Source organism: Beta vulgaris, chromosome 9 (assembly GCF_026745355.1).
Source record: "Beta vulgaris subsp. vulgaris cultivar EL10 chromosome 9, EL10.2, whole genome shotgun sequence".
Taxonomy (NCBI): Eukaryota; Viridiplantae; Streptophyta; class Magnoliopsida; order Caryophyllales; family Amaranthaceae; genus Beta; species Beta vulgaris.
The window spans coordinates 40128681-40151380 of NC_079210.1; the positions used below are offsets into that span (position 1 = coordinate 40128681).

At 36.4% G+C, this 22700-nt stretch overlaps 2 protein-coding genes and 2 pseudogenes across 5 annotated transcripts; 2 read left to right on the forward strand and 2 right to left on the reverse strand.

The window, feature by feature from the left end:
- Nucleotides 1–1404: 1404 nt before the first annotated feature.
- On the reverse strand, nucleotides 1405–14046 carry LOC104904135 (putative cysteine-rich repeat secretory protein 7). Its single transcript, XM_048635970.2, has 2 exons — nucleotides 13134–14046; nucleotides 1405–1956 (listed from the first exon to the last, which is right to left on the reverse strand). Exons 1-2 carry the CDS (start codon nucleotides 13945–13947, stop codon nucleotides 1877–1879), a joined length of 894 nt encoding a protein of 297 aa, XP_048491927.1. The 5' UTR covers nucleotides 13948–14046; the 3' UTR covers nucleotides 1405–1876.
- Nucleotides 14047–16198: 2152 nt separating this feature from the next.
- On the forward strand, nucleotides 16199–18296 carry LOC104897424 (glutathione S-transferase T3-like; annotated as a pseudogene).
- Nucleotides 18297–18960: 664 nt separating this feature from the next.
- LOC125493118 (uncharacterized) lies at nucleotides 18961–19772 on the forward strand (annotated as a pseudogene).
- A 434-nt stretch (nucleotides 19773–20206) lies between these two features.
- On the reverse strand, nucleotides 20207–22026 carry LOC125493119 (SPX domain-containing membrane protein At4g11810-like). Of its 4 annotated transcripts, none has more exons than XR_008967544.1 (4): nucleotides 21937–22026; nucleotides 21712–21820; nucleotides 20983–21087; nucleotides 20207–20780 (listed from the first exon to the last, which is right to left on the reverse strand). XR_008967544.1 is itself a non-coding variant. In XM_057391756.1 (4 exons), the coding sequence occupies exons 1-4, from the start codon at nucleotides 21946–21948 to the stop codon at nucleotides 20645–20647; spliced, it is 285 nt and encodes a 94-aa protein (XP_057247739.1). In that variant the 5' UTR covers nucleotides 21949–22026; the 3' UTR covers nucleotides 20207–20644. The 4 variants fall into 4 exon arrangements, 2 of the variants coding, with proteins under 2 accessions (XP_057247739.1, XP_057247738.1); XR_008967545.1 differs by having other exon boundaries at nucleotides 21712–21767; nucleotides 21937–22000; XM_057391756.1 differs by having other exon boundaries at nucleotides 20207–20764; nucleotides 21712–21767; nucleotides 21945–22026.
- Nucleotides 22027–22700: the final 674 nt, after the last annotated feature.

The following is a 22700-nucleotide window of genomic DNA, read 5'->3' on the forward strand; positions in this document are numbered from 1 at the left end:
GAGAAGGGTAAAATAAAAATATGATGAAATTATATCAAGTTGGATGTCTATTTGTATTGAATAAAAATATATGAATGTTGGTATATTTTTTATTTTTTTTAAAACATATTTTTTGAGATATATAAGTTTAAAAGATAAAAAAATAATTTTTTTGGACAAACTACATCATGACATGTGTGCCACTTGTGTGTTGCCACATAGATGTTAGATATTTGGTAAATGTGTATCGGTTAGACATTTATCATTTTCCCATGATCTATACAAATATCCTAAAAGGCGTGCATAAACAAGAAATTATGCCACGTGGCACTCTCCCTAGGGAGTTTGAATTTTGATTCATGTAATCTATGTACAATAAAAAAATTTAGAAATTGCGTAGTATAGGGGTTTGATCCCGAGACCTCAAGTACATACACTAAAGCTTAAACCACTAGACTAAGTTGTATTTAGTGTTATTATGATAAAGTGTTATATTAATAAATCAAATTTTTTCTTACCCAGGGAATAGCCCAGGCCTAATAACTAGTTATACTCTAAAAAGTGAGCTAGCTGATTATTCTGAGTTTGGTTATAGGGAATTTTCGTACATGAAAGAGTCTACATTCTACAGTATATGCCATGTACCGCTATGTACTGTATTATGTTTAAATTTTTTTATTTTATTAAACAAAATGGGTGTGTGTTATATAGAGCAAAAAAAGGCTAAATACAACAAAACATATTAAAAAACTAACATACCCTTTAGGGGGATCATCTATGACAAATGACCCCCTTTTGGGTGCGGTCATCTATGATAAATGACCCCGCTTTGGGGGGTCATCTATGACAAATGATATCCCTATAGGGGTGGTCATCTATGATAAATGACTTTATTTCCCATTGTAGTACATATAATCGCAACCTAAAAAATATAAAGTATGACCTACCAACTTTGAATAATATGACAATAAATTTGAAACTTAAACAATTGAGTACTCACCAACTGTTGTTATTATTATTTAATAAAGCGACTTACATAGTTGAAGCCCAATTAAAAATAAAAAAATGGGTGCAGTGACGAGAGAGTACTAACATGTTAAATCGAAAAGTGTTTGTGGTGAGTGAAAATATATTCTCAAATTTGCTTTGGGGTGAGTAATAATTGTGAAATTATATTATTAAAAAAAAATTAAATTAACCATGATTAAATTAAACATAATTTTAGATGCTATATTGAGCTTTTTTTTGCTGTATATAGCACTTATAAACAAAATTGGCCCACCTTCGAAAACACCGCCTTCCTCTTCCCCACTCACCAATCACCATTTAGATATCGTAACCGCAATACCCATTACGCTACACTACATAGAAGTACTTCCCAATTCCTCCGTTTTATAGCCTCATTACCAGATAGTTATCTTTTTATAGCGACTTCATAAACTGATCCCACCTAATGGAATAAAACTAGTATTTGGGCTTGAACGTTGTCCCGAATTGGTATTATGTTTCCGAGCTTGATATGTATTTTTTCCATTCCTACTAAAATATACTAAGGCCATATACATATAACCTGATATTAAAAGATATTTATTGATGAAACACATAGATTATTACGTAATAGTTAATCAGATTTTGTCATTTAAAACAATTAGTTAAAGAATGCTAGAGACAAGAACTCTTATCTAGTAAAAAATAATTCTTTAATTTTGGCATTATATTTTTGTGTGATTGCTCAATTTTATCTTTACAATATTCCAGTTTTGCAAAAAAAAAAAAAAAAAAATGATTACAGAACTTGCAAATTAGTTATGCAATATGAAAATTATGTTGCATAACCAGTCAAACACACTAAAAAAGTTCAAGGACAGTCTAGATATGTCTAGTACTGTCGGTATCATTACAAGAGAAAGCTCAAAGACACAGCTACACTAAAAATAATTGCAATTATTCCACCAAATATTGAACTTGCTCGTATTCCTGCAAGAAAAAAGTATTATAAATAAAGATTTTCGATGTTTCACACCTAATAGACTAATAGAAAAGTGTTAGGTGCAAGTGTTAAGAATGTTCAATCCCAACTCCCACATGGAAAGAATAGCAAGTGGAGAAGCTATTCATATAGTGGTGATCAATACATTAGTATAAGGCCTTTTGAGAAGGTGCTCAAAAATAAATCCGTGTGGGTTCGGCCCAAAGCGAAAATATTGTACTAGTGCATGTATAAGCGTGCGTCGACGGCCCAACAGCAAGACCCAAATTCTCGAGAGAAACAAGCTCGTAGAAGACCCTAGCTAGACGGGCAAGAAGGAGCTTGTTGGGTATTTGCAAACCCAATGAGTGCATGAATGCAGGGAACTCAAGCAGTACTTCAAGAAGGTGGAGATAATGGCAATTAGGCGGCATGATAATCAAGTGGCAGATGCAATCGCGAAGCACCGGGATTTTGGAAACCGTTGTATTGAAAACATTTCTATGAATGTTGTTAGGCTTATTCCTATCATTCCTAGCTACTGTCATGAACTTTTATCTTTGGATTGTAAAAGGCTGTTTGGCCATAACTCTTTAATTTAATTGCATCCCTAGTTCACCAAAAAAAAAAAAAAAAAAAAAAAAAAAGAAAAACCCAATGAGTGCAATACGGTTAGTGGGCTTGAGAATGCCTTAGTAAAAGGACATGGAGGAAAGAAAAGAAAAAGAGGAGACAGGCAGAATCCAAGTTGGGTTTGTGTCGCGTCTGTGTCGCACGGATCGTGATGGACATTTGTTTTTTGCGAGTTGTTTGCTTTTGGTTTCTGGATTTGTTGATTCTTAAAGCGGACAATATTTTACTAGTGTATGTATGAGCGTTCGTCGGCGGCCCAACAGCAAGACCCAAATTCTAGAGAGTAACAAGCTCGTAGAAGACCCTAGGTGGGCAAGAAGGAGCTCGTTGGGTATTTGCAAACCCAATGAGTACAACACGGTTAGTGGACTGGAGAATGCGTTAGTAAAAGGACATTGAGGAAAGAAAAGAAAAAGAGGAGACGGACAGAATTCAGGTCGCGTTTGTGTCGCACGGGTCGTGACATGCATTTGTTTTCTGCGAGCTGTTTGCTTTTGGTTTCTGGATTTGTTAATTCTTAAAGCGGACAATATTGTACTAGTGTATGTATCAGCGTGCGTCGGCGGCCTAACAGCAATACCCGAATTCTAGAGAGAAACAAGCTCGTAGAAGACCCTAGACGGGCAAGAAGGAGCTTGTTGGGTATTTGCAAAACCCAATGAGTACAACACAGTTAGTGCGCTGGAAAATGCGTTAGTAAAAGGACATGGAGGAAAGAAAAGAAAAAGAGGAGACGGGCATAATCCAGGTCGCGTCTTGCACGGGTCGTGACATGCATTTGTTTTCTGCGAGCTGTTTGCTTTTGGTTTCCGGATTTGTTAATTCTTAAATCTTGTTTCCTTAATTCGTAGCCTAGTATGATTATAACATTATTTGTTTCCTAAATTTAGACGGGCAAGACCCAAATTCTCGAGAGAAACAAGCTCGTAGAAGACCCTAGACGGGCAAGCAGAAGCTTGTTGGGTATTTGCAAACCCAATGAGTATAATACGGTTAGTGGGCTTGTGATCGCCTTAGTAAAAGGACATGGAGAAAAGTAAAGAAAAAGAGGAGACAGGCAGAATCCAAGTTCCGTATGTGTCGCATATGTGTCGCACGGGTCGTGACAGACATTTGTTTTCTGCGAGCTGTTTTCTTTTGGTTTCTGGATTTGTTAATTCTTAAAGCGGACAATATTCTACTAGTGTATGTATGAGCGTACGTCGGCGGCCCAACAGCAAGACCCAAATTCTAGAGAGTAACAAACTCGTAAAAGACCCTAGGTGGGCAAGATGGAGCTCGTTGGGTATTTGCAAACCCAATGAGTACAACACAGTTAGTCGGCTGGAGAATGCGTTAGTAAAAGGACATGGAGGAAAGAAAAGAAAATGAGGAGACGGGCAGAATTCAGGTCGCGTTTGTGTCGCACGGGTCGTGACATGCATTTGTTTTCTGCGAGCTGCTTGCTTTTGGTTTCTGGATTTGTTTATTCTTAAAGCGGACAATATTGTACTAGTGTATGTATGAGCGTGCGTCAGCGGCCCAACAGCAAGACCCGAATTCTAGAGAGAAACAAGCTCGTAGAAGACCCTAGATGGGCAAGAAGGAGCTTGTTGGGTATTTGCAAAACCCAATGAGTACAACACAGTTAGTGCGCTGGAAAATGCGTTAGTAAAAGGACATGGAGGAAAGAAAAGAAAAAGAGGAGACGGGCAGAATCCAGGTCGCATCTTGCACGGGTCGTGACATGCATTTGTTTTCTGCGAGCTGTTTGCTTTTGGTTTTCGGATTTGTTAATTCTTAAATCTTGTTTCCTTAATTGTTAGTCTAGTATGATTATAACATTATTTGTTTCCTAAATTTAGACGGGCAAGACCCAAATTCTCGAGAAAAACAAGCTCGTAGAAGACCCTAGACGGGCAAGCAGGAGCTTGTTGGGTATTTGCAAACCCAATGAGTATAATACGGTTAGTGGGCTTGAGATCGCCTTAGTAAAAGGACATGGAGGAAAGAAAAGAAAAAGAGGAGACAGGCAGAATCCAGGTTCCGTATGTGTCGCATATGTGTCGCACGGGTCGTGACAGACATTTGTTTTCTGCGAGCTGTTTTCTTTTGGTTTCTGGATTTGTTAATTCTTAAAGCGGACAATATTCTACTAGTGTATGTATGAGCGTACGTCGGCGGCCCAACAGCAAGACCCAAATTCTAGAGAGTAACAAGCTCGTAAAAGACCCTAGGTGGGCAAGAAGGAGCTCGTTCGGTATTTGCAAACCCAATGAGTACAACACAGTTAGTCGGCTGGAGAATGCGTTAGTAAAAGGACATGGAGGAAAGAAAAGAAAAAGAGGAGTCGGGCAGAATTCAGGTCGCGTTTGTGTCGCACGGGTCGTGACATGCATTTGTTTTCTGCGAGCCACTAGTAGAATAAATGCTATTTGCTGCGGTGATATTGCTGCGGTTTTACCTATACGCAGCAATATAACACGCAAAAAAAAAAGAAAAAATAGAAATTGACAATATTGCTGCGGTTCCCGCCCAAAACCGCAGCAATATTATCTAACAGATATTTTTTAAAAATAACGTGGGACCCTGAATAACAAATATTGCTGCGGTTTCCACGTAGGACCGCAGCAATATATTAAAAAACTATTATTTTAATATATTGCTGCGGTCCTACGTGGAAACCGCAGCAATATTAGGCTCCTCACATATATACTCTAACGCTGCTAAACTCTACATTACGACATTATCTTAAAACCATCTGTTAGGGTTTTTTTCCCACTCTCCTTATCTCAACCTCACACGCCTCTCCTTCTCTCTCTCATCCAAACCCTCATCCATTTTTCAAACCTCTCCTCTCTCCTCTCATCCTCTCATCCTCTCATCCTCTCATCCTCTTCCCTCTTCGTTCGATGTCGTTGTCGTTCACCTCCCACCAACGTCGTCGTTGTCTCCACATTTCATTCTCTCATCACCAACGTCGTCGTCATTCACTAAGCCGTCGGTCATCGTTCGTGGTCGTCGGTCCTCATTCGCGGTCGTCTTCTTCGCTGTCAAACCCTCACCAACCTCGTCGGTCGTCTTCTTCGCAACAACAAATGCCGATTTTTTTGTTTCTTTTTTAGATCTAACTTTTTTTCGTTTTTCTGTAGTTTTTTCGATTTTTAAATTTTTAGTGTTTTGGATCTAACCTCGTTGGTCCAGTTTGGTGATTTTTTAGATCAAACCTTGTCGGTCCAGTTTCGATTTTTTAGATCTAACCTCGTCGGTCCAGTTTGGTGACTTTTTTTTCTCGATTAGTTTGGTGTTGTGATGTTCTTAAGGGGGGATGGGGAAAATCAGGAAGTAAAAAGGAGATGCACCGCTCAAATCAAGCGATTGGCGCCGTCCAATCAGAGGTCTTTCGTCTTTCTGCTTTAGTTGTACTTCATTATCCATATTTCATCTTTTTGTAATTTTTCTTATTTTTTTTTAGTATATTTTTCTGTTTTTTTTTTGTAATTACAGTATTTTAGTGTTTAGTTACAGTTTTTTAGTGTTATACTAGTTTTTTCAGATTTTTTTTGTAATGTATTTTTCTGGTTTTTTTTTGTATTTGTTTAATTACATTTTCTTAGTGTTATAGTTACAGTTTTAGTGTTATATTTGATGTAGTTGTTTAAGATTATTTTTTTTCGATTTTCATATTTTCAAGTTTCTTAGTGTTTATAACAGTGGATTGTTGTCAATATGTAACATATTATAATCACAAAATATTTATACATCGAGAAATTTGAAATTTTTTTTTTTTTTGTACCAGGTCATATTGCTGCGGTTTTGACCTGAAAACCGCAGCAATATACTAGATTTTTTCTGATATAAAATGATAATATTGCTGCGGTTTTGTGCTAGAAACCGCAGCAATATATTGAAATATTGCTGCGGTTTTAAACCGCAGCAATATTATTAATACCTATTGCTGCGCCCTTAATTGTTGCGCGCCCAAAAACGCAGCAATATGGCACTTTTTAACCGCAGCAAGCTAGTAGCATTTATTCTACTAGTGAGCTGCTTGCTTTTGGTTTCTGGATTTGTTTATTCTTAAAGCGGACAATATTGTACTAGTGTATGTATGAGCGTGCGTCGGCGGCCCAACAGCAAGACCCGAATTCTAGAGAGAAACAAGCTCGTAGAAGACCCTAGACGTGCAAGAAGGAGCTTGTTGGGTATTTGCAAAATCCAATGAGTACAACACAGTTAGTGGGCTGGAGAATGCGTTAGTAAAAAGACATGGATGAAAGAAAAGAAAAAGAGGAGACGGGCAGAATCTAGGTCGCGTCTGTGTCGCCCGGGTCGTTACAGACATTTGTTTTCTGCGAGTTGTTTGCTTTTGGTTTCTGGATTTGTTAATTCTTAAAGCGGACAATATTCTACTAGTGTATGTATGAGCATGCGTCGGTGGCCCAACAACAAGACCCAAATTCTAGAGAGTAACAAGCTCGTAGAAGACCCTAGGTGGACAAGAATTAGCTCGTTGGGTATTTGCAAACCCAATGAGTACAACACAGTTAGTGGGCTGGAGAATGCGTTAGTAAAAGGACATGGAGGAGAGAAAAGAAAAAGAGGAGACGGGCAGAATTCAGGTCGCGTTTGTGTCGCACGGGTCGTGACATGGATTTGTTTTCTTCGACCTGCTTGCTTTTGGTTTCTGGATTTGTTTATTCTTAAAGCGGACAATATTGTACTAGTGTATGTATGAGCGTGCGTCGGCAGCCCAACAGCAAGACCCGAATTCTAGAGAGAAACAAGCTCGTAGAGGACCCTAGACGAGCAAGAAGGAGCTTGTTGGGTATTTGCAAAACCCAATGACTACAACACAGTTAGTGCGCTGGAGAATGCGTTAGTAAAAGGACATGGAGGAAAGAAAAGAAAAAGTGGAGACGGGCAGAATCCAGGTCGCGTCTTGCACGGGTCGTGGCATGCATTTGTTTTTTGCGAGCTGTTTGCTTTTGGTTTCCAGATTTGTTAATTCTTAAATCTTGTTTCCTTAATTCGTAGTTTAGTATGATTATAACATTATTTATTTCCTAAATTTAGCATAATATTGTTTCCTACGATAAGGTCATAATTATTTCCTAAATATTATCTTATTATCTTTTACTTTATCTTCTCTACTAGGAATAGGGTTTTTCTATCCTCTATATAAAGAGTGTTGGGTGCCAAATTTAAAGTGTGGAAAAGATGTCTCAATTGAGAATTAGCCAAGTATTGCAGAGTGCCTAATTGGGAGAAATTGTTAAGAGTAGTTACTCATTAAAATGAGCATATAATTGTGTAAAGCTGTATTTTGCGCTACTTGATTAGTGAGGGATTCTTATAGTACAATGATTTTGGCTTTTGTTATTCTTTAACTTTGCCTTTTAAATTTTTCTTTCTTTGAGTCTTGTCGTTTTTGTTAAATTTTCCTTCTACTAGTGCTCGCAGAGCTCGGGCGGGTGAGATGAAGCAAGGAACATAGGTTGCAGCTCACATGGGCACCCGGACGATCCGGACGATCAAGAACACGTACTCCGGATAGGTTCTGCACTTAATTTTGTGTTTTTGTGTTTTGTTTTGTTGCAGTTTTGAGTGGGTGTTGTTTTAGGGGGGCCTCTGTTAATTTTTAGATTATATGAAAATGGGCCTGGGTGACCCAATAAGGAAGAGGAGAGTTTAGCCCACTTACAAGCTAGGAGATTCCATCCTAAAACCAATTGGTGATAGGAGGAGTAACTCCTAATCTTATAAAGTGGTTTATTCTCTCCTCTTTCTCCAATTTGGGACACTCACAAGTGGGCATGTCATGGGTTTCAACACACCCCCTCACTTGTGAATGTCTTTAGAATTTAGAGCTAACTGGAAGGTAATCAGAAATAATCTTCTTAGGGGCTAGACATCATGTCGAGGTAAATCCTAATCTAGTAGCGATCAAATACCCAGTTTAGACAAGACCCGCAACCCGAGCTCTGATACCATGTTAATTTTTAGATTATATGAAAATGGGCCTGGGTGACCCAATAAGGAGGAGGAGAGTTTAGCCCACTTACAAGCTAGGAGGTTCCATCCTAAAACCAATTGGTGATAGGAGGAGTAACTCCTAATCTTATAAAGTGGTTTATTCTCTCCTCTTTCTCCGATGTGGGACACTCACAAGTGGGCATTTCATGGGTTTCAACAACCTCTGCTAAGTATATAGAGGAGTATAAAAGACCAAGATAAACCCTAAGAGAGGGGTGGTGAAGTTTGTATCCTCCAAGAGGTGATCTTGAGGGAAAATAGAGCCAAAAAGAAGGCCACGACTAAAGAAGAGGGTTGCTCATATAAGCGAGTTGTAAAGCTGATTGATTCTGCTATATTATGAGGATTAGATAGCAAAGAGTACTTAATTAGAGAGTGTTAGTCCGTAATATATTGGTGTATGTAGTTTGTACATATTATATTGAAACTTTTATTGGTTGAAGAAGGGGTAAAGTTACCCCATATTATTTGTGTTATTTGCTTTGTTATCACCTTGTTCTTCTCCTACCCCTAATTATTCTCATATGAATTGGTATAAGAGCTTCACGGTTTTTGAATCCTCGAAGTTGTGGATTTTGTGTTGAATCAAAAGTTTGAGTCTTTCGACTTGAAGGAGGGAGAAAGTTAGGGGTTGAGAAAATTATGGATGTAAATAATCAATTGAGGGCTTTTTGAAAGAAAGGGGGTCCGAAAATTTAGGGGTTGTATTACAACTAAGAAAGTTCATTGTTGTTGATACCTTTCAATGACAGAGATAAAGTCTTGTAGTCACATTGAAGATTTTGCAAATAAATTACTTGCTACATTGATTTTTTTTTCATTTTTATTTATTACTCTCTCCATTCCGAAATATAAATCTATTTCCTTTTTCAGGAGTCAAAATTTAAAATCTCTTTGATCAAAAAATCTTATCAATATATATTAAAAAAAACATACTCATGTAAGATCTTGTTAGATTCGTCTTAATATGTATTTTTTAAGTATCAACTTTTTATATTTTTTTTACGAATACGAAATTTAAGATATATAAAGCTAAATGTGCGTCTTGAAGACTGTGCAAAAGAAAAGAGTACTTATGATATGAGACGAAGGGAGTAATTATTTGAAACACTAGAACTAAATGTTATGCAAATATATTATCGGTATTGGCTACTTTATGCATTACAGGTGAAATTTTGGTTTCAGTCACGGATTAACTTTTTTCAAAAAGTTTCATCCTTTCTAAGATTCTGCCTACCCTCAGCCAAACTGAACTCTTCCTCTCTCTCTCACTCTCTTTCTCACAGTCTATAACGATGAACTTTTTCCTCGTAGGAGGATTTTTTATTTGTGTTAACTAGTTGTTATGACAAAAAATTTCAATAAAAAACTTGGTCGTTATTGCCAATTAGACAATGGTTATATAAAGACAACAGGATTGGTGAACGATAGACTTGGCAATCGGACCAATCGGATTGAATTCAGACCGGATCAATTCATATTGGACCGTTTTTGAATCAAGTTATTTAAGAAAAGAACTAATACTTAATATCATATCAGGCCTCTCACACACAAAAAATTATTTAAGAAAATAAGTAATACTAAATTTTTTTACTAACCCTATACAAATTCATGTGAATAATTCCTTCGTAACTTTTAGTTTTCCTTAATTGTTATCTTTCTTAATACATATTTTATTGTTTACAAGGCCCACAATACCATTTTCGCTCAGGGCCCAAAAAGTTCGAGACGGCTCTGTTGGTTATTTACCAAAGGTACTAGTATAAGGAGACTTTGGAATTGGGTTCATAAGTTACAAAGCGTGGATGGTGGACTAGAGACCACCTTCCTCTATGTGGTCCTGCTCCAAAATCCATAGATTGAAATATCAAACGCAATCTTCAAGAAAAGGAAATAATTTTTTTTAAAAAAAAGAATTGCGGCAAAACACTCCAACTAGATGATAATATCACATTAATTTATTTTTTTTTAAATAAACTACTATTATATATTAATTTTTGTTTTGGCAAACATTTATAACTTTTCAACAATTGCGGCAAATCACTCTCACGAGATGATAAAAAGTATGTATTTTTTAATGTCCTTATTCATTATTGTTATTTTTATAGATTTGTGCTTCTCAACTATTATATGTATGTGTTCTTTTATAATCAATATGTCGTTCATTATTGTATTTAATATCATGTTCTTTTATAATCAGTATGATGTTCTTTGTTTTAGAACTTCATGTTCTTTTTATATTTTTATTCGTTGTTATGACTATTTTCACAAAATTTTTTTGTTTCTCTCCAAATATGATCATTTTTTTTTGTTTTCCAGGTATTATATGACATGTTCTTTTATAAACAATATGTTGTTCTCTGTTTGATATATTCATGTTCTTTTCTAATTAATATGTTGTTCTTTGTTTGATACATCCATGTTATTTTTGTGTGTTATTATTTATGTTTGTGATACCTCTTAATTTTTGTAAAGAACATGGGTCATAAAAAAAAAGAACATATAATAAAAGAAGATACAACTAAATCACAAAAAAGGGACAAAAAAAGGAAAATGAACTACACAAAAAATAAAAAAACAACATCTTTGGGAGAGAATATGAGGGCAAATAGACATTTCATTTTTGAGAAAACATAATGGAAGGCAGATAAGTAATAACACCAATAAGGCATGAATAAAATCAATTTATTAAGCAAGTTGACTGAAAGTCTATATGGGCGTGAAATTAGGCTGCAATTGTTAAATCCAGACTTGCTTTTCATCCGTTAACAGATTTTACACATGGTCTACGCGTTTTGTATGTTTTGATCCGCGTTTTATACCGGGACCACACTCCGCTACATAGTCCCGAGTGCACATACAAATTTGCGCATAAGTTATTGGCCGGACCGAATTTTCAAAGAAAATTAGAGCATTATTAGCCATGACATATTTGCTAAAGTTCATGACACTATTCATTAATTTTAAATCTAATGGCCTAAAATGTCACCTTTCAACCTTTTATCTAAAGATGGCCAACACTGCGGGCCAATTCAACCCATCTCACCTCGTGGGCCGGGCCAGTAAAAAGCCTAGTCCAGTCCAACTCGAACCATGAAATTGGTGGGTGTGTCGTGGGCCAGATTTCTTGAGCACAACTCACTAAATCCCACTACTAAAACCGCCCAACCCGGACCATGAAATCGGTCCAACCCGACCCATGAACCAGACCAACTCATTCCAAGTAAATATTGAACCATATTGTGTATATTTTAATCAAATTGTATATATTTTAATCAAATTGCATATATTATAATTTAGTAAAATTTAAAAATTATTAAATTATTCATTAATATTAATATTTGTGTATAATTTTTAATTCATTTTAAAGATTTTATGTAACAATAATGAATAGTTTCAATGATTAAATAATTTTCAAAAAAAATTCTCATGCCGGCCCTTCAGCCCGGTCCAGCCCGCCAGACCCACGAACCGTGGAAACCGGTAACAGACCGGTGTGAGCCAAGATTTTGCAGCCCGCGGACCAGCCCGCCCAACCCATGAATTTCACGGTCCGGTCCTGGGCTGTGAAATCTCAGCCCAGCCCACTACGGTCCACGGTCCGGCCCGTCCAGCCTGCACCAGTGGCCATCACTATAGTTTTATCTTTTCATTTATCAAATACATTACTAATTTCTTAGATTATTAAATTTTATTTTAATTTACAAAATTATAGCAAAATGAATGTCATTTGGGGGTGTTGTTATTTAATTGGGACACTTCTACCTTTTGCTATAAATGGTAGGTAGGCCCACCTAATTATTACACTTCTCTCATACTTTTTCTTTCCTTCTCTCCAACTTTTTTACTATTTCATTACTTTTTCCATCGTTCTCTCTTACTTTTGCACTTTTTTCTTGGTCCGCGCGAAAAAAAATAAACGTCACTATTAAAAAAACAACGGAGGGATTTAAGTTATGCTATTTACATAATTATAACTAGTATTTTCTCCCTCTAAATAGCCAATCACATAGTACCACGCGGGACTTACGCATTTGATGCATGTGTTAGCCATATGTCTGCATTTAGTTCTCTTTTTTTTTTTTATAGCTTTTTTCACATTCTAATAAACTACGCCGATTTGGTCCTGCCAAGCACAAAACATCTTGTTTTAACTATATTCAGCCAAAATTTGGATATTTTCCCTCTTTAGGACCATTTGTTCCAATAGGTCATAACTCATAAGATGACCATGACCTATTTCCATGATTTTGCACAAACAACCTATTATTAGATCATTGTTAATAAGGTTTTTCTAAAGTTCATGGCATGAAGTTTTACAAAAGGTCAGTGCTAGTAGTGCTCTTAGTTGCTCTGCCCTTGTAGCTACTATGCGCCGTGTTGGATGGTGTCGAACAAGACCTTATGGGAGACCCCTACCTAGATGGCTAGTAGGTACCTTCGGTTCACCCATCTGATTTAAATCTATATCTTAAGCTTTGCTTTCCTACATAAAAAAAAAAAGTCATGATACATGACTTCAAGCAATAGATCATACCTCTTGATGATGATACCGGTGGACGATTATCTGCAAAACTCCATGGATGACTTAACTCTTTTGCAGTAAATAGGTAGCTCAACCTACAGATTGGTGAAACAATCTGTGCATAATCCACGCCATTAGGATCATTGGCGGAAAAATCAAACAGATAGTGCAAGCACGTACTACAATTGGCCGGCATCATATCCGGATTGCATTGTGCAAGTGCGTATATACTTTCACGCGACGAATATTTGGCCTTTTTCATGGCAAAGTAACGCGAGGAAACAGGAAATTTAGAGATGACTTCACCTATGAGATCATTAATTGTGTTATACAAAGTTTGAAGAAATTGGCCTTCCCCTTTTATAGTCCGATGGTTAGATACAGCTATGAGCCTTAAGTCTTCTATAACAGAGAAATTTGAACGATTGGAGTAATGTAAGGTGCACTCTTCGTAATATACGGAGCTTTCTGTCTCTGGAAGGCATTCGTGGACTCTTTCTGCGGCACTTGATACACAACTTTGGCAAGTTTGTGGAGTCACATCGTAACGACATGAAAAGAAGGCATTAAATCTGTCTAGGCCAGCGCCAGTAGTATTGGTGGTGCTATAGTAAGTATTTGATGCTTCGGATATGAGTTGTTTGATGCCTCGGTCCATGTTTGCCATAGAGATGTTCTCCGAAAAGTCGATGCCAAAATTGTATAGGCCACCATCATCATTGCCACAATATTCCATCATATGATGAAGTTGGGAGTGGACAGAAAAGAAGAAAAGAACGATAAGGAGAAGAGCGAGTTCAATTTTTGAGAAAATGGTAGTAGCCATGTCGGTGGTATTAGATGTTTTGTACGAACCTTTACTTAGTGTTCGACGCTATATAAAAATGGCGGAGATGTTGTTTCAGTTATATAGAGGAGAATTGGTGAAAGAAGACATAGATAACTTTCAACTATAATGACAGGTTGTAGGCTTGTAGAAAATGATTAATAACCATTTCAAGACAATCATAGAAATTACAGGTGGATTTGATGACTTCGTCCAAATACTCCAATTAATTATTTGTCTTTTTCAATCCATCACTTTGCCGTAATGCGCTAGTTTAGATGATCTTGAACGCAAGGAAAGTTTCTGCTTTGTGTTATAACGAAATTGCAAATTAAAAGTCAGTTAAAATCATATTATCTTTGTAATTCAACAAAAATACCACTACTATTAAGACAATTTAAGCCAACTATGAAAACATAAAGTGAGATTTTTTTTTAACGTAACAGCGCATCTTGTGTGTGGCCGGTCACACGCGAAATTACAGGTGTGGTCGCACGCGATAGCCTGTTAATAGTCATATCTCGCTCGTTTCTCATCGGAATCGAGCTTTTGATCTGGCGTTGGAAAGTTATCGAGCCACATTTTTATCTCCAACTTGAATCCTCCAAAAATATTAAGCGTGTTGTGAGATATGACCTTTTGAAGTTGACCCTTATGCTCAAACACTTATGAAGAGATGGAGTTACTCTTATGACCATATGGAGTTACTTGTATGAGTATGCGATTACTTTTAACAATAAAAGGGTACCACTCCTATAAAAAAATGTGATTACTCTTATAAGCAAATGCAGTTACTTTTGTGAACCTTTGGGGTTACTAGTATGATTAAATGATATTACTCGTATGATTAATTGTAACAACCCTGAATTTCCAATAGTTCTAAAATCAACTTAATAAAAATAACTCGGAAATCCAAAGGTGCTACGCCGCGATAATTATTAATAATAACCGCAAGGCTAATGATTCTAACTAAAACATTAACCAAAAGTTTTAACTAATTATTACAGATCAACTAAATAGAATGTAAAATTAATTATTACAAACCAGAACATAAATCTTATAAATAAATAACAGCGGAAGTCTTTTTAAAAGTCCTATTAAATCAAAAGGGATCCAACGCACTCTTTAACCAACTGGAGCTAACTATCTTCAAGTCTCTCGCACATTAAACACTATAATATCAGCCAAAGGCTGAGCAAGATTTAATACTGTAATAAAACAAAACCATTCAATGTGCAGGTAAGATATATAGGAATATCTTACAAATTCATTTAAAAGTTGTACAGATTATATATATATATAAAATTAACTTTCTAATAACCTCAAATACAATCTTTCTTTCTTTCTGAACTATTCTGTAAAACTTTCAAATATAACCTTTCGTAATCTGTGAGTAGGAAGTATATAAAAATCCAATGAGCTAGCTAGGCTCACTAGACAAGGTAAACACCAAAGTCCCTAGTATGCATACCCCTAACTTGATCACGTACCAAGAAGGAAGACTAATGGCAAGTGTATTGATCAACATACACCCAACTACTAAAATATATTGTTGAGACACTGTTAACTCAACATACTTCCAAACCCGGAGAATACCGCTTACCGGCAACCCCACAATAAAACTCTATAAACCCTCGTAAGGGTGAGGAACTTCCTCCTTTCAAAATCTCAACTTGGTAACATTGAGGAACTTCCTCCTTTTAATATAAATCTCATGAATAATCTCATAAACTCTTTCAATATAAATATCGAAAACCATTTAAATCTCCACGTATAAATTTCATAAAACAATCTCATCGTAAAAATAAATTTCCAAACATTATAAAACAGTTTCTCAACTAAAGAACAGTAAGAAATCTTACCTTAGTAGCAAACACAGTCAATGTATCTCAATCTCAAGTCAAAAAGGTTCCTCTACAAACCCGCAATCTACAATATAATAATATAGTATAAGTCTCTTGACTATACTCCACTTAATTCACCTATAAATGACATAATCCCAAACTAGTATAACAACATAACACTATCTCACTATACTTTAGCACAACTATGGCACACCACAACACTATAAAAGAGCAACTTAGACAAAGTAAATAAATAAATGACAAACTAGTTACAGCAATAAAGACAAGTAATCAACAAGGATTTTAGTAATTATGCCTCAACTAATAACACATTGTACATGTGTATGCATAATTGTTAGGGCACCATTAACCATGAATGAGAAATAAATCTCATGGGATGATTGAGAAAAAAAGAGGCTTAATCATGATTGAAAAATCAATCATGGTTTGAATGGGGTTGATTGGGGCAAAAAAAGGGGATGGGGGTGAGTGGAATGGTGATCAGGCGTGGGAGTGGGACCCACTGCCTGGTCACCATTCCACTAATTTTTTTTGCCTCAACAAGCAGCAAAATGCTGCGTTTTGCTGCTTGTTGAGGCAAAAAAAAAATTCAACGCTGACACGCTGCAGCTGGCAGCTGACACGCGTGTCAGCACCAACTGCAGCGTGACATTTGTCACGCACGCCATGTGTCGGATTGCTATTGGTTTTTTAAAATATAACCGTTGTAAATTTTACAACGGTTATATTTTAAAAAATATAAATCAAAAAAAAAAAAAAATACCAACGGCTCTATTTTTTCGAGATCTATAAATAGAGACCCATTTTGCTATATTTTGGGCACACTTAATTTTCTCCATCTTCACTAATTTCTTCTCTTTGTTCTAATCTTCTTCCATTGCTCTTTATTTTCAAATTCTTATAATTATGGATCCTAATCATCCTAATTATATAAGAAATCAACCCCAAAATCGCTCAAAAAATCAAATGCCTAGGCAACAAAATCGCTTAATTAGCTCTCAAAATAAGTCAAATTATCGCCAACCTTCTCAAAATCAATCAAAATATCGTCAACCCTCTCGATAATTACCAAATCAAAGGGGAGAAATTCTCAAAATGCTTCTCCTCAATATGATAACCTCTACCATGAATCTCCATCTGAAAATGCCAACCTTTCATATCGTCAAGTTGATCCTAATTATGGATTTTCTCAATACCAAGAAGATGCATCTCCTTACAACGATGTTGATGATGATGGTGGTGAATACGAAGAAGGTGGTGATGGTTTTGGTCAATACCATCAAGATGATGATTCTGATGATGATGATGAGTTTGTTCAGGGAACTCAATCATTTTCGCAATTACTATCAGGTAATCAATCTCAACAACCACCGCAAAGACAACCCGTTCAATCACAAAACCCACCTATCCCAGAAACAAGTTCTTCTGTTAAGAGGGTTTGGGATCAAGTTGAAGATGAACTCCTGGTCTCCGCATTTATGAACACTTCTCTTGATAAGGTGAGTGGGACGTACCAAAAGAAAAATATCTTCTGGGGAAAAGTTTGGGAAGCTTTCGAGGAAGGAAGAATAGCAAACCCAACAGAAATTGCTCCAAGAAATGTTGATATGGTGAAAGGTCGTTGGAGTAGACTTGCTCCACGGGTTTTAAGGTGGGCTGCATTTTACGATGAAGCTCTTGCAAGAAAGAAGAGTGGTCAAAACGATGATGATGTTCTGAGAGAAGCTCATGCATTGCATCGTAGGAAAAATGGTAGGTTCATCCTCGAACATGCTTGGAAATTGTTGAGGAAGTTTCGGAAATGGAGGTCAATAGTTATAAAATCAATGGATAGTCAACGTGGTCGCCCCAAAGATCAACAAGAAAATGTTGATTCACCTGCAAGCGGAGGAAGCGGTAAGAGGACAAGAGTTGATGGAAGCGACTCAATGCCCGAGACACCTACTAGTGCTGAAGGAGGTGAAGATGACCCACGTCCCTATGGTACTAAGAAAGCGAAGGCTAAGCTCAAAGGGGTGGCTGGTCAGACAATTGAGTGTTTTGCTACATTCAGTGAAAGGCTTCGGATCCATGCAGAGGGTAGGAGTGTAGATATTGAGAGAGAAGACAAAAGATGGAGGTTCAAGCAAGGAAGGTTGCTGCAAAGGAGGCAGAAATAGCGTTGCAAACCAGGATGCAGCAAGTGCAAGAGTATCATAAGAACATGGATTTGCTACAAGCAATGTATGCAAAGGAAAATCGAACAACATTTGAGGAGGGTATGATTGAGACATTAACAACATGGTTGACCAATAATCCAATTTTTTAGTGATTTAGTTTAAATGTTAGTTTATGTTTTAGTTTAAATTTTAGTTTATTGTTTTAGTTTAAATTTTAGTTTATGTTTTAGTTTTAATTTTAGTTTATGTTTTAGTTTAAATTTTAGTTTATGTTTTAGTTTAAATTTTAGTTTATGTTTTAGTTTAATTTTTAGTTTCTGTAAAAGTTAACATTTGTATGTTTAAGTTCACTTAATAAAAAAAGGTTTAAAAATATTCTTGTGTTAATTATTATATGAATTGACATATGAATACAACTTTTTACATGATTGTACTATTTTTTACATTATTGTTCAGCTTTCAACATTATTGTACTGATGATAGCACTACTGTTTTACTTTTTACATTATTGTTCTGCTTTTTACATTATTGTTCTGCTTTTAACATTATTGTACTGCTTTTAACATTATTGTACTGCTTTTAACATTATTGTACTGCTTTTCACATTATTGTTCTGCTTTTAACATTATTGTACTGCTTCTATGTATTATTGTACTACTTTTCACATTATTGTTCTGCTTTAAACATTATTGTACTGTTTTTCACATTATTGTACTGCATTTATGCATTATTGTTCTACATTTTACATTATTGTACTTCCCCTTTACATTATTTTATGCTATATAACTCAAGGATCCTTCTTCACAATTTTCTCACACCAAACCCAGACACAATATTGTTCACCATTTTCTCACACCAAACTTAAACACAAGAATGAACCCCTTCAACTTCTCTCGTTCAAGTTCCTCTAGTTCCTCTAGTTCTGATGAAAGAAGATCATCACGAGCAATAATTGATCAAGAAATAGATGATTTCTTGACCAATATTGTTCACCACTTGCTCCAACTCTTATATCAAATGTAACTCCAACACCAAGGAATAGAAGAGCAAAAGTGACTGATGATAATGAAGCAGGTCATTCACGTCCTAATCGAGGCAGGGTGGAAGGTCATAGAAGATTGTTCAATGATTACTTTGCTGATCAACCAGTCTATCCAGCTCGTTTATTTCGTCGAAGATTTCGAATGCAGCAACATGTCTTTGTTCGGATTATGGATAATGTCATTGCAAGTGATGAATGGTTCACTCAAAAAAGAGATGCTACGGGTCAGTTAAGTTTATCGCCCCTACAAAAGTGTACAGCGGCTATTCGAATGCTTGCCTACGGGGTAGCGGCGGATTCGCTTGACGAGTATGTGCGAATTAGTGAAAGTACAGCTCGAATAGCATTGATGAAATTTACGAAGGGGGTCATCAAGAAATTTGGTGCGGAGTACTTGAGACGGCCTACTCCAGACGATTTGGCTAGACTACTCAGATTCGGTGAAGACGTGGATTTCCGGGCATGGTTGGTAGCATAGATTGTATGCATTGGGAATGGAAAAATTGTCCGACTGCATGGAAAGGACAATTTCAAGGAAGAGCTGGTGTTGCTACTTTAGTTCTTGAAGTGGTTGATGATCGTGACTTATGGATATGGCATTCTTTCTTCGGGATTCCAGGTTCGTGCAATGACCTAAATGTTCTTCACCGATCTCCTGTGTTTAGGGATGTTTTAGAAGGTCGAGCACCCCCCGTGCAGTTTACGGTGAATGGTAACCAATATGATAAGGGTTATCACAACAAGAATGTCAGACTTTAGCGTCCGCCAAAATCAGACGCTAAAAACACGGAATCAGACGCTAAATATATTAGCGTCCGCCGACGGACGCTAAACGGCTGATGCAAAACCCTTGGTCGCTAATTCTCCAAATAGCGTCCGCAAAGCGGACGCAAAATATTTAGCGTTCGATATTTGAAATTTAGCGACCGCTTCACCGGAGACGCAAATTAGCGACCGCCAAAGACAGACGCTCATTAGCGACCGCTTAGGCAGTCGCTAATTAGCGACCGTTTTAAGCCGTCGCTAATTAGCGACCGCCTTGGCGGTCGCTAATGTCCTTGGTAGTCGCTAATTAGCGACCGTTTTTCCTAGACCCTATTCTTGGAAGCTTTTTCCTTTTAATTAATTGATAATAAATGTAATAAGATATAAAATAATGCGAATACCATACTTCTTTTATTAAGGCAAACAAATTAATAAATTCAATTATTATTGATAATAAATGTAGATACAAGTGAAAAATAATTCGAGAACTAAATTCTAGTATACTTGGAACAAAATGTAATACAAATCTCATATAATTACATGTACACTAATTTAAACTCCACAACAAAAATCTGGAACAAAACTAAATATTTTGAGTCACCAAAGACTTTAGAAATGCAGCCCACATAGATTAGTCACTCTACTAATCAAAGTGAATTGATCTTTTAGCTAGGATAGGGTTCCTCAATGAACTGAACTTGATCTCAATCACAATCACAACATATCTTTGATGATATCAAGATTTAGAGTGTCACGGATAATAAGATATACCCCAAGAAACAAGACTAATGTGATACCCGAAGTCATTATTTTCTGCTCCACTTCCATAGGGAGCTTCTTCCCTCCTCTGGCTGCCTCTATAAGTATCAAAGCCAGTGTACCCCTTGTGAATCATCCTCGTCACTGCTCACTTCAACTAAGCTTCCGTTGCTGAAATTCTTCTCTTCTTTCTCCTTGTGAATCATTTCTTCTGTTGGTTGCACTGCCTGCAGTTTAAGTAAACTAAACAAGTGCACATAAGTGCATGCAAATATGCATGAAAGGAGTTCTAGTAAATGTTTCAAAGCTAACAATAAAAAAATTTAAACCATGGCAATCAGGATGATTCTATATAATTACAAATAATTCATGAAATTAATAGTTCAAAGAATGTTGAAAAACAAGAAACAATGAAAACACTTAAGTTTAGATGTCCGTGTGAGACCTGGAGATGAAGAACCGGTTGATCATATATCGATACATAGCTTTCTTGGTGGTCCTGAAGATCTGCAAGATTGCGAGATATGGCTCCCAAAACCGCTCCGAAGCCCTGCTTGTTGAACAAAATAGGTGGTCAATATTCAATAGTTTCAGTATTACTCACCAGGGAGAGAATACTCAATTTTCCAGGATTACAAGCTAGATTAATTCAAAGCTGTCATAGGAAATTAAAAATTTAATGACATATAACAAGTCCAGAAAGTTCCGTAATTTTTCTGTCAGGCTTACTGAGAAGCTAGCACTGATGAGGTAACACTTAATGTAGTCATTAATTACTATACCAAAACTGTAGATTGCTACTACTGCTACTGTATGTCTCTCTTTACACAAAAATGACCTAATCAAAAATATACAAAGATGTTGTAAATGTTAAAAGTCAGTAATCATAGAAGCTATGGCGTTGAGATCATCTTATACAAAGTCGTCTAATAAGGTGTTTAAAGTTATAAACGCATTACTTTCTTCTCTCCATTACAATATTGCTAAGTGTTCATTAAACCTTTAACTAGTAAATTTGGCATGAGTTATATCATGAAATCTGAATTTTTTTTCATTTTCGTAGGCCCAATTATTAAAACAAACACAAGATTACCGAACTTTGTGAGACAGGCACTAATATTGTACAAGATTTTGCTGCAACCAGTGCCTAAAATTAGATGAGAGGATCACAAACCTGATCTTTCTCAAGGAGGGTATCCCAATCATTTTCCTCTAGCAGTAACCTAGCTTCTTCATAAGGCAAAGAAACACGATAATTAAGATCTCCAAACCAAAGGACTCGGCTGCCATTAAATCAGAGTAATTATATTATTACATATTAGATCAACAAAAATGGTGAATGAGCTAATACAGACTATAGATTAAGTTAAATTGCTTTTGATTATAAGTAGATGAATACAAGCATACTCATGATCAATGATCTTCTCAGGTGCCTTTTTGTCAGAGTTCTTGCATATCTTTGGGAATTGCATGCCTTTCAAAATCTCTGTACATCTGATTCCTCTTCAGCTCATCTCCTTCTTTCTGTCCTGAAGCCAAGTGAGAACATACAAAGCACAAGCTTGTTTAATTTCAACTACACAAAACCTTTGTTCCAAAAACAAATGCATTAAAACAGCAATAACAGACAACTCGGCCAAGATATAGAACCATTTTATAGACCGCATTACATAATCACATTTGTTTGTGGATACCAAAGGTAGATGATAAATGCCAACTTCAGCTCTCCGTAAAATGCGGTCTATAAAATCTGTGATGAGAGATTTGTACTTACCAAGAAATGAATATATCTCCAAACCTCTCACATACTGAAAGTACAGACAAATGTCTACACAAAGACAAAGAACGAGACCTCAATGTTTGGTTGTGAACAAAGCATTTGGTATAAATTAAAAACTACAATTAACACTCATGACAGACAAAAATAAAATAAAAGGAAAGGGATATGGTGAAACTTGGTACTAAAGGGCAACCAAGTTTTTAAAAACCCCACATTTTGACTTCTACTAGATAGTACAGATCATAGCACCACAACCAAAACGCATTATGCACAAAGTGGCTGCACAAGGCTCAATGCACCGGACCAACAGCTATAAACAAAAATGGTCTCCATAGGAAACACCAATTAGATTAGTGATCACAAGTAAGAAATGTAACAGATGA

What these genes read in the sequence shown, in the direction of transcription:
- LOC104904135 (XM_048635970.2), bottom strand. Translation starts at nt 13,947, where the DNA reads ATGGCTACTACCATTTTCTCAAAAATTGAACTCGCTCTTCTCCTTATC. An exon ending in ACCGGTATCATCATCAAGAG is followed by an intron (nt 1,957 to 13,133) that starts GTATGATCTATT and finishes TTTTTCTTGCAG; the next exon opens with GAATACGAGCAAGTTCAATA.
- LOC125493119 (XM_057391755.1), bottom strand. Translation starts at nt 22,009, where the DNA reads ATGCAATTCCCAAAGATATGCAAGAACTCTGACAAAAAGGCACCTGAG. An exon ending in CCCTCCTTGAGAAAGATCAG is followed by an intron (nt 21,088 to 21,711) that starts GTTTGTGATCCT and finishes TTCAACAAGCAG; the next exon opens with GGCTTCGGAGCGGTTTTGGG. An exon ending in AACCGGTTCTTCATCTCCAG is followed by an intron (nt 20,765 to 20,982) that starts GTCTCACACGGA and finishes CTTAAACTGCAG; the next exon opens with GCAGTGCAACCAACAGAAGA.